This window comes from Populus alba, chromosome 8 (genome assembly GCF_005239225.2).
Source record: "Populus alba chromosome 8, ASM523922v2, whole genome shotgun sequence".
NCBI lineage: Eukaryota > Viridiplantae > Streptophyta > Magnoliopsida > Malpighiales > Salicaceae > Populus > Populus alba.
In genome coordinates, this window is record NC_133291.1 from 1,160,547 (window position 1) to 1,177,068 (window position 16,522).

Below are 16,522 nucleotides of genomic sequence, written 5' to 3' on the forward strand. Positions count from 1 at the left end.
TGGATAGCGCACGAGATACAATGCTTCATTGGGCAGCAAAATTGATTGGACCTTATTTGCAAAAAAAAATATTTTTTCTATATAGTATATGAAATCAATCCTAATTACATATATGTAACTTCATAGTTAATTTAACTATATTCAATCAAACCTGGGGCATTTATAATAATTTAATATTTTAGCGGATCGCATTTCCAGTTGTCACCATCCGCAGATGCCCTTTGACCTGAATGTTCAATTACGAGGTAGGGCGTTTATGGATGACAATGAGATGAAATGAAAGGCTGAGAGTGCTGGACAGTTGATAGTCTTTGTTTCGAACTGTAGGCATAGCAAGAACAAAAACATACCTTCACCAAGTTCTTGCCGTCACCCAGACATTCTCAGCAGTCTGGTCAAGCTTGAGAGAGAGAAGTAAGGGAAATTATAAGTGGCTCTGTGAACTGCTACCACACCATGTAAGTATTTCATTGGGTCTTGTTGTTGCTCTGTTCTCTGGCTTTCATCCGATGATATCTTGGTTCTTGGCTTTCCAGTTTTTCCCCACTCTTTAATGATGCAGTGAGTTGCATGAAGCAAATTCGAAGCCCTAAAGAAGATCTGCATAGCATGAAGATCTTACCACTTAGAAATAATGGAAATATCATTGCATCAGTTATTTAATTATTTATTGAGAATGATGTAATAGTACGCAAAAACACCATTTTCGTGCTTCATCGGTAGAAAATAACTTCCAGAACTACATCATGAAATACACTCTAACGTGATCCAGTTATGTAACCCGTCAATTTTTAGGGCAGATATTAATGCTTTTTTAAGGTGCAGAGCAGCTCCGTTCATGGTTTGCCATCAATTAATTATTATTTTTCTTAATCTTAAGAACCAAGAAAATTGATGGTTTGCTTATGGTTTGCCATTGGCTCGGTAGATCTTGGCATCGCTGGTTTTTCTGATCCTTACCCCCACGCTGTACACAGATTCTTACATGACGACGACAAACAATTTGCAACAACAACAAGATTCACCAAGCCACCAAGAGCAATTTGTTGAAGCAGAGTCGTCACAGTCATCACAAGGTTCAGGTATAATACCATGACGTCATTCTCTTCCTCTGTTAGATTTCCAACCACTTCGACCTCTTGATGTTAACACGGGAGAGAATAAAAACCTATCTTAGCCATTACCCAAATGCAAGAAAGGCCATGATTAAACCCTATAGTGGAACAGCCCTTCATGTAGCAGCTTTTTCTGGACATCTGAGAGTTGTGGAGGAGTTGGTGAAGTTGATGTCAGTAGAAGAATTGGAAATACAAGATAATATTGGCAACACAGCTCTTTCTATTGCTGCCATTGTTGGCAAAAGCTTGTAATTTACTCTTAATTCCTCCTTTTTTTTTTTCGTTTCTTCTTATAATAGATTTTCTCCATGCAAGCAAATGTGAGAGACTTCACGTTAGCTATTGAGGGATTATCCACTTTTTGTGTGAGAAATTTACACTTGAGGGTACTTAGAAATTAGCTTTTCATAAACAAAAATGAGAGAGAGCTTGATTTCAGATGGCTTCGTATGAAACAAAATGACTTTTAAATTAATTTGTTAACATTTCAAAATTAACACTAAATTAAACCTCATCTCTTCTTGATTTCAGATCGCGCAGGAAATACAATGTTACATTTGGCACCAAAACTATCACCTCCTTCTCAACTAGCTCGGATCTCTGGTGCAGCTCTACAGGTGCAAAGAGAACTACAATGGTACAAGGTGAGCTTCCTACACTCAACATCTTAAAAAAATAATTGATTGAACCTTGATCAAAGATATTTTAGAAGTGATTAAGACCTAATTGATTTGAATTTAAGTTCGGTTCGGTTTGGTTTTTTCCCCTTTCAAACCAATTTAAATCGAAATTATTTCAATTGAGTTTTTATTCTGAGTTTTTTCACTTCGGTTTGGTTTTTTTCCCTTCCAAACCAATTTAAATCGAAATTATTTCAATTGAGTTTTTATTCTGAGTTTTTTCACTGACCATATTTTTTCAGGAATTCTATCTTCGTCTTGTTCTTAATTTCAAAGATATATGCTTATTTTCTGAGAAATTTTGGCTTTGCTTTCTCAACATGGCTTTTTCTTAAAATGAAGGGGCATGTATGACAAACAAAAGGAAAGAACAGAAGTCATTTGACTAGAAAGAAAAAAACCAAAGGGAAGATCAAAAGATAGTTTACATAGATCCTCATCTGCTCATCATCCATCGAGTGCCAAACTTGATTTTGAATTTTTGTTCTCACAATACCAACATCAAGGAGAGCACATGAAAGCCTTTTACTGGTTCAACATGATAATCTTCTTTGGTTACATGTACATGAACAATTATACAATAATTACATGATTATGTGAAAAATAGAAAGAAGAATAAAAAAATTAAAAGCAAAAATAAAAAGGGATATGTCTCCTATAGAAGGAATAAAACAATTAAAAGTAAAATTACAAAAGTGAAGAGGGTGGCGTGCCTTTCAAATAGGAGAAGCAAGAAGCAGAGCTTAACAAATGGAGGAGCATGGAGCAGAACCAAAAAGTAAAGATGTAGGGAGCAAATGGAAAGGAGTGACGGAGAGATGCAAAGAGGAAGGGAGGGGGCGGCTAGTTTTGTTTTTAGAGGAAAGCTAATTTAGGTTTAGGGTTAGGAAAACATGCTATTTATACCCGTTTCTTTTTTTAAGTGCTGGCTTGGTTGAACCGGTTCGGTTCGGTTTAATCAGTTTTAGACTTTAGAAACCGAAACCAAACTGAACCGGAATTTTTTTATAAATTTTTAATTGGTTATTTCAGTTTTTTTTTTTAGTTTGGTTTTTTTTGTTATTTTTTTTTGCTTTCTTGGTTTAATTAATTGTTCGATTTTTTTGCTCACCCCTACTGGTGTCCCTAGCAAACAATGACTACCCCCTAAACTACATTGTTGTTCTGTGTGTGCTCATGGTGCTAGACTGACAGGGGAGGTAATCTCTGGCAATACAACATGTCACTGTCTCTTAACTAATTTTTCAGAATCAACAACATATGATGATCCATTAATCAACTATTTAATCAGTTAATTCTAAAAAACCCACAACAAAACAGTATCTTGTTATCAATGTTAGGATTTACCAGCCTTCACAACATCGCTTATCAGAATTACCAGCTTTCTGCCAGCCTGAAAAGAATAGCAGTAACTCTCCACTCTCCATATTGACAGCCTTCTCTTCATATCAGAATTACAGTGAGAGGTGGAATATTGCCTCCAAGTTCCACAACCAGAAATTGCAGCAAGCAATACGAAGGATGAACAGTGAGAGCATGGTACACACGTACGAAACTCTGAATCTCTATACTGCATTCATGTCCAAACAGAATAATGCGCGAAACTTGAAGCTCAGGACTCTCCTTATTCCATGTTGAGTGGGTGTGACAAGCAACTACTCATGTGGGAACTTTGACAAGAATGGAGCAAAGAAGTATGTGGTGTGCGAGAAGCCAGAGAATGACTGGCATGAAAGTTCTTGTCTCTGTATAGAAAAGTGAAATAATCAATTGTGTATATCAGAATTACAATGATACTTTGATATTCTTCCCTCTGTACATATCCTGATATTTATATAATTACATAAATAGCTTCTAACGTAAATCTAGTTACAGCTGGTAACATCTGTTAATTTTGAATGCATAACAATCATATCTTCTGCTACTGCTTTCACGGAGGATTAGTTGCTGATCTTCATCCTTAATTCCAAATCATTTATCTGCTGCTGCTTTCACGGAGGATGTATTGTCGTTGCTGCATTCACGGGTTCAGTATCTTCATCCTTGATCTCAGTATCTTCATCCTTGATCTCAGTAACCATGACCTGATCTTCTACACGCCCCCTCAATCTAGAGGGTAGTTCACGAACATGCAGATTGCGTTGAACTTCTCTGAATTTAAGTGGTGGTAAAGGTTTGGTAAGGGCATCTGCCAACTGGTTTTTGCTGGAGATAAACTGAACCACAAGTTCTTTGTTGTAAACCTGATCGCGGACAAAATGAACATCAATTTCGATGTGTTTGGTTCTTGCATGAAATTTAGGATTGGACGTGAAGTAAGTTGCACCAATATTATCACACCACAAAGTGGGGCAATGCTGCGGAGGCAATCCAAGTTCACAAAGTATGGACTTAAACCACATGAGTTCTGCAGTAGCATTGGCAATGGCTTTGTACTCTGCTTCTGTGCTACTACGTGCTAATGTAAGCTGTTGTTTGCAACTCCAAGAGATTAAATTGGAGCCCATGAAAATACAGTAAGCACCAACTGATCTGCGATCATCTCTGTCGGTGGCCCAGTCTGAATCAGAGAATGCCTGCAAGTTGAAATTATCACTGCTGGTGATGAACAAACCTGTTGAAATAGAATGTTTGAGGTAGCGAAGGATACGCTTGACAGCCAGCCAATGAGTGTCCAGAGGATTGTGCATAAACTTGCTAACTTTATGAACAACAAATGCTAGATCAGGTCTTGTAAAAGCCAAATATTGCATACTGCCTACTATACTGCGATAAAAGCTGATATCTTCAAATGAAGTACCATCAGTAGAAGTGAGTCGACAGTTGGAAGCCATAGGACTAGTGCATGGTTTGGCATTCTCCATTTTGCTTCTTTTGAGCAAATCAACAATATATTTTCATTGAGTCAAGTAGAGGCCATCTGTGCACCAAAGTGTTTCAACGCCAAGAAAATAGGAGAGATTACCCAAGTCTTTGACAGCAAAGGTGTCTTGTAGAGATTGAATGATTGTGTTGATGACAGATGCATTTGAGCCAGTAATTAGTATATCATCAACATAGATAAGAATGTAAATCACCGAATTAACTTGTTGTAGCACGAAGAGAGATGTATCTGCCTTACTTTCACTGAACCCCAGAGACAGAAGCTTGTTGGACAGCTTGGAGAACCAAGAGCGGGGAGCTTGGCGTAAACCATAAAGTGATTTGTGCAGTTTGCACACATGGTTGGGATACTGAGGATGAACATAACCTTGTGGTTGAATCATAAAAACATTTTCATGTAGATCACCATGTAAGAAAGCGTTTTGCACATCCAGTTGCTTGATTTTCCACTTATACGTGACTGCAATAGAAATGACTAACCGGATGGTGGCATGTTTGATGATGGGACTGTATGTCTCAGAAAAATCAACCCCCTCTTGTTGGTGAAAACCTTTAGCTACTAAACGAGCCTTATAACGCTTAATAGCTCCATCCGCTTTCCGTTTGATTTTGTAAATCCATCGGCATCCAACAATATTTGCATGTGTGGGAGGTGAGACCAAGGACCAGGTTCCATTGTGAAGTAATGCTGAAAATTCTTGATTCATAGCCTCTCGCCAATGCACAGATTTGGAGGCTTAACTGTATGATGTTGGTTCTGCTGCTGTAGGAACAAGTGCTGTTAATGCTTTCGGTAAAGGATAACGGATGAAAGCATCACTGGATTGTTTAGGCCGATGAATATTATTTTTGGATCTTGTGACCATAGAGTGTACATTAGGAGCAACAGTCACTGGATCAACATGTGGAACCGTAGATGTAGTTGACGACACAGGCTGAGAGAGAGCTGATGCTGGTGCTGTAGATTGTGCTGGAGGTAGAGCGTGATCTGTATCTGCAGGAATCAACATTAGAGGTGCATGTGGTGTGCATGTAGGAACATGGTTAGATTGCAAATCGGTGGGACATGAAAATTGTGGCACAACAATTGTGGGAGGAAGAGAAGCAGATGAGGAAGGAGAGTTTTTATTACTCACGGAGGCAATGTTTTGTGAGTAAGGGAACAGTGTTTCATCGAATATAACATGACGAGAAATATAGATTTTACCCGTAGAGAGATCTAGACACTTGTACCCTTGATGACAAAGACTGTAGCCGATGAAGATGCAGGTTTTGGATCTGAAATTGAGTTTATGTCTATTATAGGGTCTTAAGTTGGGCCAGCAAGCACAACCAAACACACGCAGGAAACGATAATCAGGGACCTTATTATGAAGAATTTCAAAGGGAGATTTGTGGTGTAAAACAGGTGTTGGAAGTCGGTTTATGATATAGGTAGCGGTTTGAAACGCATCTTCCCAATATATCATAGGCAAATGTGAATGAGCTAACAAGCTCAAACCAACTTCGACAATGTGTCGATGTTTGCGTTCAATAGATCCATTTTGTTGATGAGTGTGTGGGCAAGCTAGACGATGATTAATCCCATTTTGGTGAAAATACTTGTTTAGTCGGCGATACTCCCCACCCCAGTCTGATTGAATGGCTTTTATTTTTCTATCAAATTGCTTTTCAACATATGTCTGAAAATTTAAAAAGACACTTTCAACATCAGATTTAAGTTGAATAGGAAATAACCAAAGAAACTTGGAATAATCATCAAGAAAGCTAACATAATATTTAGCACCAGTTGTGGAAGACACTGATGCAGGTCCCCACACATCGGTGAAAATTAAATCCAAAGGGTGCAGTGAAATAGACGTAGAATTTTTGAAAGGTAAATCATGGCTTTTTGCCATTTGACATTCGGGGCACACAGCATGTGTTTTATTTTTCGTGACAGGAAAAGAAAGTAGGGATAAAACTTGATTGACAACTGGAGCAGAGGCATGGCCAAGTCTACGATGCCACTCATAGGAACGAACACAAGAAAGAGCTTGAGGAAGACTGGAATTATTGGTGAACTGATAGAGTCCATCATGAAGATAGCCTCGATGAAGGACATTCCCCAAGTAATCCTTCACAAGAAAATAATAGGAGTGAAATTCAAAATACACGTTATTGTCAACACAAAATTGATGTACTGACAGTAAATTTTTATGTATTTCAGGAACAAGAAGAACGTTATTAAGAACAAAGGTGGAAGAGGGAGTGGAAATTTTGGAAGTCCCAATTTTTGAGATTTGCAAACCTTGGCCATTTCCAACTTGCACACTGTCTGCACCATCATAGTCGGATTTCTGAAGGGTTAAATTATTAGCATCATTGGTAAAATGATGTGTGGCTCCTGTATCTGCATGCCATGCAGGGTCCATGTATGATTGATCATTTCTTCGCAGAGTGTTACTGTCGCACCCCAAAAAAAATCAGCGCGCGGCATCGGGCTGGCGATTTATGTCTCGTTGTATGGTTGTTTGCTTGAATTGGTTCGTTGGAGTCGCCACCTAGTAATTTATTGAAGGCTACTAGGAAACCGGATATGCTGGTCTGGTCAGAGATTCACGGGTACGGGACTGGTTGTGGTTAGGGAAGGTATTAGCACCCCTAACACACCCTACCTGAGGTAAGCTGCTTCGCGAATTTGATGTGTTAAAGAAGTTTTAATAATTGTCTTTTCATCGGAAATTAGAAATATCACTTACGTATAAGTTAATAATTCTTAACCGTGATCCAATCAAAATATTAAATTCTTCTTTTGATATCTGCAATTTTATCATTAAAAAAATAAAATATATATAAAAATAAAACACACACACATACACTTCCACTATTTTTGTTTCTTTTCTTTTTTTCTTTTTTCTTTTCTTTTCTTTTACATCCATATTTACAAAATACAAATAAAAATTCAATACTAAATAAAAAAAATTACAACAACTCAAAATTACAAAATAATCCCTAAAATTCAAGAAACACAAATCTGAAAAGCATTCTGGGTCTGCCTGAACAGTGATGAGGGAGGCTGCTAGGTGTGTGAACAGTGCTTGGGCGGCGGCGGCGCGTGGACCCACGCGCCGTCGCGAGAACGCCGGAAAAAAGGGTTGGCCGGATTCTGCTTCTTCTTCCTTTTCCCTCCCCGCAGACGGTAAAAAGCCACATCATCTACAACAAAAAAACAAACGCACAAACAGTCGATTTTAAGCTTTTATTTCTTTGTGTTTCGCGGATCTGATTTTTTTGTTCTTTCTTTCTTCTCTGATCTGCTCCTTCCTCTTCTTCTTCAGATTCGTCTTCTCCGTTTCGGATCTGCAAATGGGTCTGTTGTGTTCTTCTTCTCCTCTGCTTCAGGTGGCGCCCAGTATGTCCAAGGGGCGGCCGGCGACTGAGCTTCGGTGTGGAGAGGAGAGTCGCCCACCGGCTACTCGTGCGGTCCGTTACCCGCTGGATCGGGTAGATCACCGACCCTTCTTTCTCCTTCGGCTGACGGTGAGGAGGCAGAGAAAGGGACTGGTCTTCGGATGTGGTGGTCGGCTGCTGTGGGAAGGAGACGGGTCCGTGGCTGGCCGCTTCGGTGGAGGAGACGCCGCTGCAAGGCTGGTCAGGCGGAGATGAAGAGGACAGCGAGGCTGCTGCTGGTGGCTTGGGTTCAGTGGAAGCCGGTCCGGCGGAGGAGACGCCGCTGCAAGGCTGGTCAGGCGGAGATGAAGAGGACAGCGAGGCTGCTGGTGGTGGCTTGGGTTCAGTGGAAGCCGGTCCGGCCACTAGTCTGTGGGGAGGAGAAAAATGGGGAATGGAGGCCTTGCGGCTGCTGAAAGGTCCGGTTGAAGAAGGAAAACAAAAGCTGAGGGAGGTGGCGGTGTGGCTTGGCCAGCCGGCTGGAGAAGAGGAAGAAGAAAAATAAACCGGTGTGTTTGGGTGTTGTTTGGCCGGGTTTGGGGGAGCTGTGGCTGGGGGAAGGAAGAAGAGAAAAATAAAAAAATCCAAACGGTAGGGGGCTCCGGCGGCTCCCTTTGGTTAGAGATGGATTTTAGGGTTTTTTGTGGTTTAGGTTTTTTGTTGTATTTTCTGGTGTTTCCAAAATTAGCCCCCCCCTTTGAATGTGAGTTGAAGACTAGTATTTATAGGCAAAATGTTGCTAGGTTTTTCAACTTGGTCCCTCAACTTCTTTCTTTTTTGGAAATTTTGATTTTTCTTATTTTTTTTGTATTTTTTGAAAACGAGCAATATCAACGTCGACTCAAATGAGGAAAAACAATGATTTTAAAAATGACGCGTGAAAAGTCGAACGCGTTCGAAAGCAATTTAAATTCTTTTTTAGATGATGTTGAAAATGCTAAAATGATGAAAATTAAAAAAAACATATTTTTTGGATTTTCATTGTTTTTCTCTATTTTTGGATTTTTTGAAAATATATCAAAAACATGGGTCAAAAATTGGGTAGCAACAGTTACGCATAGCAACCAGGCCATGTTTGGTTGGCAGAGGAGTTGCTTCCTGGTAAGACAAATCAAAACGAAAATAGCATTTCTTGGCAGAGTGTCCAATCTTACCACATATCTGGCAAACAGCAGTCGGTTGATCATTAGTCTTGTTTCTATAATTGTAACCACCACGATTAGCACGCCCCCTGTCACGAAAATTACCACGCCTTGGAGAGTTGTTCTGTCGATATGCAATATGGGCAGAAGGTTGCTGGATGACAGGGGTGAGTTGATGTCTTGACAGGCGAGCTTCAGAGGTCAGTAGTAGAGAATAAATTTCCTCAAGTGTAATGCTATCAGTCCGTGCTGATATGGAGGCCACAAAACTATCATATTCATGGCCGAGTCCTGCAAGAATATATGTTAGAATATCATCATGATTCAGCGGTTGTCCAGCAACAGCTAGTTCATCAGTGAGCCTTTTTATGTGATGAAAGTAATCAGTGGCTGTCATGTTTCCTTTTGTTGCAGTTGCAAGTTGTGTGCGGATTTGTAAAATGCGCGCACGAGATCGAGAGGAGAAAGTATCCTCTAATGCATTCCATACAGTCTTGGAAGTTGTATAAGAGACAACTTGAGCAAGAATTGGCTCAGATAAAGAAGTCATAAGAGTGCTGAGGATGAGATTATCCTGACGAACCCATTGAGAGTAGGCTGGGTTCAGACGTTCAGTGACAACAGAAGTTTCAGGGTGAGTGACAGAGATGAATTTTGGTGGTTTGGGAATGCATCCATCTATATAACCGAAGAGATCTTGTCCTCTAAAATATGGTATAAGTTGTGCTTTCCAGAGAAGGAAGTTGTCATGGTTGAGTTTAACAGTAGCAACGGAAGGCATGGAGATGACAGAAGAATGAGTTGAGGTTGCAGAAGAATTTGAGGAAGACATTTAGACGTTAGTCTTTTGGGGCTCTGATACCATATAGAAAAGTGAAATAATCAATTGTGTATATCAGAATTACAATGATACTTTGATATTCTTCCCTCTGTACATATCCTGATATTTATATAATTACATAAATAGCTTCTAACGTAAATCTAGTTACAGCTGGTAACATCTGTTAATTTTGAATGCATAACAATCATATCTTCTGCTGCTGCTTTCACGGAGGATTAGTTGCTGATCTTCATCCTTAATTCCAAATCATTTATCTGCTGCTGCTTTCACGGAGGATGTATTGTCGTTGCTGCATTCACGGGTTCAGTATCTTCATCCTTGATCTCAGTATCTTCATCCTTGATCTCAGTAACCATGACCTGATCTTCTACACTCTGGAATCCTCACTTCGTCAACTCTATTAGGAACATTCAGAGGAAAAAATTATATTAAGAAGAAGAAAACTAGCAGCTTTCTTGCTTGATTTCATTTCTTGACTTGCTCTTATCGTGAGCAGCTTGATTACGTAATTGAAGGGGAAAAAAAAGAAAACAATGGCGTCGCCCGGGTTCGAACCGGAGACCTTCAGTGTGTTAGACTGACGTGATAACCAACTACACCACGACACCCTGATGCCACCAACAAAACATACTCTGTTTATATATCTATATATTATTTCCAAGCTGACAGAAGGTTCGTTTTTGAATGATGGGTTAAGAAATGAATGACTCGTCATTGTTTTCTTTTACAATTAAACTTGCAAAAAATTGTTAGTTAGCAGTTAATAAGCAAGTCTGAATTATTATTATTACTATTGTTTTTTTATCCATCCATCCATAAGTTTGAACACCATAGTCTTGTCTCCTATGTGTTGTTTTTTTTTAAAAAAAATTTATTAACTGTATTCTTTCATAGATGAAAGGAGACAAAAGCATTTGTTGAGCTGTAGAAATTACTTTTAGTATATCTTTTCAAGACTTGAAAAAATTTATAATAAAATGGTACAGATATATGTCAAATTTAAAATATTTGGGTTTAATAATTAGTTAAACTAAAAAAAATATGGATATGATAAGAAATCAGACTTAACATATTTAGAGATTAGTCATTAGTTGAATTTCAGGTAACACGAGTTTGATAATTTGACAAAATATTAGATCTAAACATGTTTAGGTTCAACTGTAAATGGAACCCAAACATATTATAAACTTGACGAAATGTCAGATCCAATATTTTTAAGTTCGACCGTCAGCATAACCCAAGATAATATAGATTTAGTGAGATACTAGAGTCAACATGCTTAAGTTCGGCTGTTAGTTGAATCCAACATACTTGAGTTGGTTATTAATTAACCCAAAATAATATAATTTTGACAAAATGCTGTATTTAATATATTTAAATTCATCCATAAGTTAAAGCCAAAAGACAATATATCATGTTATAAATGAACATATAAGCTGAGAATGTAACGGTTTGGATGAAATCTTCATGCCATTTAATCTAGGTTAGGTTTGATCCTCTGATCATCACAATTATGTCCACGGCAGCATTCACTGTTCCTGGTGGTACGTAACAAGCAAGACGCTGGACTTCCAATATTTTGACATGACAAGACATTCTCGACTTCCATTGCAACCATGTTGGATGGAAAGCTACAAATCGTTATGCCAATTGTTTTCCTTTCTGGGATTCCTGTCACCCTCTTCATGTTGGATGGTAGCCTTTTGCGCTGCTCTTATAATCCTGTCACCCTCTTCATGTTGGATGGTAGCCTTTTGCGCTGCTCTTATAATCCTGTCACCCTCTTCATGTTGTTACAATTTCCCCTCCATGTTGAGATTTTCTTTTCCACCTATGGTCCAGGCATCTTCGATCCGAAAACAAAATGCTGGTATTGATGAAGCTGGGAAGTATATTGAGAGAAGATGTTAACTCCTAATAGTTTAAGCTGTTAAGTTACATTCTAGAATATAATTAATATTATTTTCTAACACACCTTTTTAAGCTGTTAGGTTAAATCTCATAATATAATTTATATTATTATTTAACATTCCCTATCAAGTGAAAGCCCTTTAGACTTGAAATTTGTACATGCTCACATTACCTTGTACTTAATGTTTATCAAATAAATGGTGATGAGATTCGAATTTGTGATCACTTGGTCATCAAGACTCTGATATCATGTCAAAGAATCAACTCAATCCAATAACTTAAGCTATTATACTAGGTCCTAGAATATAATTTAAATTATTATTTTATTTTTGCTTTGTTTGTGATGTTCCAAAATATAATTTATGTTCATGTTTGTAACTTATCTCGCGATGTTTTCCTAATAAAGTTGGAGATGTTTGGGAGGCCTATATTTCTTGTAAGATTGAGAGTTTTGCCTTTGATAAGGTTTTGTAAGCAGGTGTGATTGGAGTTGATGAATGCATGTTGTAAGCAATTTAGTAAAAAAATTTGTCAAGGATTTAATATTAATCGGAGCTAGTGCCATGATGCTAATGACAAACTAGTAAAAAAAACAAAAGTTGTATATATAAAATTAAAAAAGGCAAGAAATAGATAAAACCATGCAATAATATATAAAGATCTTATAGTCAAAACTAACAAGAGTTTACTTGTTAGACCAAATAATTTTAAAAATAATAATTAAGCACATTCATCAACTCCATGAGCTCATCCATGTTTGCAAAAATAGCCAAATCTAATTAAAAAAAAATCTCTCAAATTAGATCAATTGTCTTTCTAAAACAATCATTCCATTATTTAATTTAAATCATATTTTAACATCTTGTTATTTTATCTTTGAGTAACCAATTCTATCATGGAGGCAAAATTAGTCCCGATTATTGAGTCCATATGGAAAGGAGCTGATCAAGGCCAGGAACAGGGAGCACAGGGTGTGGTTGATTATGGGGTAAGATGACCAGTGAACAAAACACGAATAGGAAAACCCATGAACGAATTTTGTTGATTATTAATTTATACTTTGTCGATACTCGACGTCGGGCGACGGCTCCATATCATTTTTGTTTATTTAACAAAAAGATTTTGTTTTGATTGGTTGAAATGAAAATTTTATTGGAGTCGCCATCTAGTAATTTGAGGGAACTAGAAATCCCAAATTAGACACTGGTCCCAGAGATTCGGGTACTGGGTTAGTTATGATTAAGGGAAAGTAGACACCACCCTTAAAACATCCTTTCAAAAGAAAGGTTACCCTTACTTGTGTGTTTTTTATTTGATTTAAATGCTATTATATTTTGAACTTATTTGCAATTTCGTTTGTTTTAAATAGTTAACGTCGGTCCCTCAAAATAGGAGACGCGTTAAAAAAATGACGTCAGTCCCTAAAAATAGAAGACTTGTCTAAAATATCGACGTTTGACCCTAAAAAGGAGATTTACATCTGAGTTACCAAAAAAATAAAATAAAATTATGGATATAATCCATATTTGTTTGGTATTTAAACTTTATTTTATTTTATTTTATTTTGACATCGGTCCTTTTCTATAAAAAGAGACATGTCGACAAACAACGTTCATAAGAGACGTTAAAAAAAAAAGACATCAGTTCCTAAAAATAGGAAACTCGTCTAAAATATTGGTAGAAAACTATGCGAGAAAATCACTTTTGTTTTTGAAATGATTGTTTTGAATTTTATTTTTTTAAAAAAAATTCGGAGAAAACCGGGTATTTTAATACTGGATTTGTATTTTACAATGTAAATATACAGCCCGATATTATGCAAAAATTGGTAGAAAATATTTGAGAAAAATCATAATTTTTTTTAAAATGATTTGTTTGAAATTTTTTTTGATTTAAAAAAAAAATAAAAAAAAAATAATAAAAAAAAGTCCACTGCATGAACAGTGGACGTGAATTATAATTTTTGTGTACCAACATTTGCTTCCCCAGCGGAGTCGCCATTCTGTCGATACTCGACGTCGGGCGACGGCTCCGCTCATTTTGTTTTTTTAACAAAAAGATTTTTTTTTATGGGGGAAATGAAAATTTTATTGGAGTCGCCATCTAGTAATTTGAGGGAAATAGAAATCCCAAATTAGACACTGGTTCCATAGATTCGGGTACTGGGTTAGTTATGATTAAGGGAAGGTAGACACCACCCTTAAAACATCCTTTGAAAAGAAAGGTTACCCTTACTTGTGTGTTTTTTATTTGATTTAAATGCTATTATATTTTGAACTTATTTGCAATTTCGTTTGTTTTAAATAGTAAACGTCGGTCCCTCAAAATAGGAGACGCGTTAAAACAATGACGTCAGTCCCTAAAAATAGAAGACTTGTCTAAAATATCGACGTTTGACCCTAAAAAGGAGATTTACGTCTGAGTTACCAAAAAAATAAAATAAAATTATGGATATAATCCATATTGTTTTGGTATTTAAACTTTATTTTATTTTTATTTTATTTTGACATCGGTCCTTTTCTATAAAAAGAGACATGTCGACAAACAACGTTCATAAGAGATGTTAAAAAAAAAAAGACATCAGTTCCTAAAAATAGGAAAACTCGTCTAATATATTGGTAGAAAACTATGCGAGAAAATCACATTTTTTTTTGAAATGATTGTTTTGAATTTTATTTTTTTAAAAAAAAATTTCGGAGAAAACCGGGTATTTTAATACTGGATTTGTATTTTACAATGTAAATATACAACCCGATATTATGCAAAAATTGGTAGAAAATATTTGAGAAAAATCATAAATTTTTTTAAAATGATTTTTTTGAAATTTTTTTGATTTAAAAAAAAATAAAAAGAAATAAAAATAAAAAAAAGTCCACTGCATGAACAGTGGACGTGAATTATAATTCACGCCACTGTTCATGCGTGAACAGTAGGACGTGAATTATAATTCACGTCCTCTGTTCCTGCAAAAACAACGACAGCGACGAAGAAAAAAAAGAAGAAGGGTAAGAAGAGTGGATTACCTGCCTGAAGGGTCGTGGCTGCCGTCACTATTTTGGCTGAGGAAGGTGTGCTGCCAGTGGTTGCAACGGTGGAGCTGGTGATGGCGTCGGCTTCCTGTGGCAGAGGAAGGAAGAAGAAGAGGAAAAAAAAAAACGCGCGGGAGGGGCTGCAGCGAAGAGAGAGAAAACGACGGTGGCTCTTGGTGGTCGGCTGGTGGTTGCGTTGGCTGCCTGTGGTGGAGATAATGGTGGGAACACCGGTGATGAGGGTGGTGGTGGCTGAAGGTCACGGTGGAGAGAGAAATAAAGAGTAAATGTGCAGAAATCGGCAGAAAAACAGGTTTTTTGGCTGACTTTGGACCCGATTTTTCTTTTTTTTTAGGCCATGAAATCCACCTCTATTTATAGGCGGTGGAAGAGGGCAATCTTGTCTACATTGAGGAAAAATTTAAGCCCTTGATTCAGTTGGGAAGGATCCCAACCATTGGCTCAAAGTAGGTATCATGAGTTGAAAATCTGCAGACAAAAGCTGATTGAGTAGGCCTCTTTAGGCTGTCACAAGATTTATGTAGGTAAGAACTATAAGACCACAACGCGTAGAAACTTTTTTTTTTTTTTAGATTACCGTGGGTGTCCAGGCCAGCTTGCGCGCACCTCGACTAATCCGACGGGCCCTGAAGTTAACGACTATATAAGCCTCCAGTGGCCATCATATGAGCAACCTAAAGTTCGAACCTGAAACCACAGAGGGAGCAAACCTCTTAATCCCAAACTTTTATCATTAAGCCACTACCTAGATAGTTGCTTTCTAATTTGATGCCTGCATGCCATTCATTAACTTTTTTTTTACACTTCTCGTCCTGACCCATTAATTAATTATTTTGTCTGCACCAAATCCTATAAAATAGTAATCTAATGAGGCTGCTTTGGTATTTTTTTAGAGCAATTAGCTGCTCACAGCTGCGGTCTTTTACTAAATTATAACTTTAGATGGTAAAGAAATATGGATAGCCAGAAGCAGGAATTTGTGCTTCGTCGCAATAGTCCGTTTGTCCATCAAAACAAGCATAAGTATTTTATTATTTATGCCGCGTTGAAAAGTCAGAGTCAGAAAGCGATTTATATCACCCAAAGCCTTTTTCCCCCCCATAAATCACATCTGAAAGGAATCTCTTTGACTTCCACTCCACTAAAATCCTACGATTTAAAATGCCACCATGCAGTACCCAGAAAGGAAAACTTGTCACTTGAAATCGATGAAATATAGAGTAATTTGAAATCGATGAAATATGGACTGGTTAAGTACAAAACTTCAATTTCTAGATGTAAATAGGTTTAGGACAGCGATCATGCATATTGAGTGAAATTGTCATCCCTGTCTAGAAAAGATATATACTGCATTAATGGTCTATTTTTTTTTTTTTTAAATCCTTATATACTAAAGTAAACGAAACAAAAGGTGGCCTGCTTCTTTCTCTCATCAGCCTGGAAATTGAGGATTTGGTAAAGCTAC

The 16,522-nt window shown here is 37.4% G+C and overlaps 1 protein-coding gene and 2 non-coding genes across 4 annotated transcripts in view; 1 reads left to right on the forward strand and 2 right to left on the reverse strand.

Moving 5' to 3' along the window:
- Positions 1 to 309: 309 nt before the first annotated feature.
- The window catches only part of LOC118030466 (uncharacterized), a 39,358-nt gene continuing 23,145 nt past the window's right edge, over positions 310 to 16,522 (forward strand). Inside the window, exons 1-2 of one of the 2 annotated variants that reach the window (XM_073411124.1) lie at positions 310 to 458; positions 978 to 1,082. In XM_073411124.1, coding sequence (XP_073267225.1) covers positions 986 to 1,082 — 97 coding nt within the window. In that variant the 5' untranslated portion in view covers positions 310 to 458; positions 978 to 985. The remainder of the gene's footprint in view (positions 459 to 977; positions 1,083 to 16,522) is intronic. The other variant, XM_073411127.1, reaches the window with a different exon arrangement.
- LOC118030510 (small nucleolar RNA Z247) lies at positions 9,447 to 9,586 on the reverse strand. Its single transcript, XR_004684351.1, has one exon. It is a non-coding gene; the product is annotated as a small nucleolar RNA Z247 (small nucleolar RNA).
- TRNAV-AAC (transfer RNA valine (anticodon AAC)) lies at positions 10,631 to 10,704 on the reverse strand. The gene has a single exon. It is a non-coding gene; the product is annotated as a tRNA-Val (tRNA).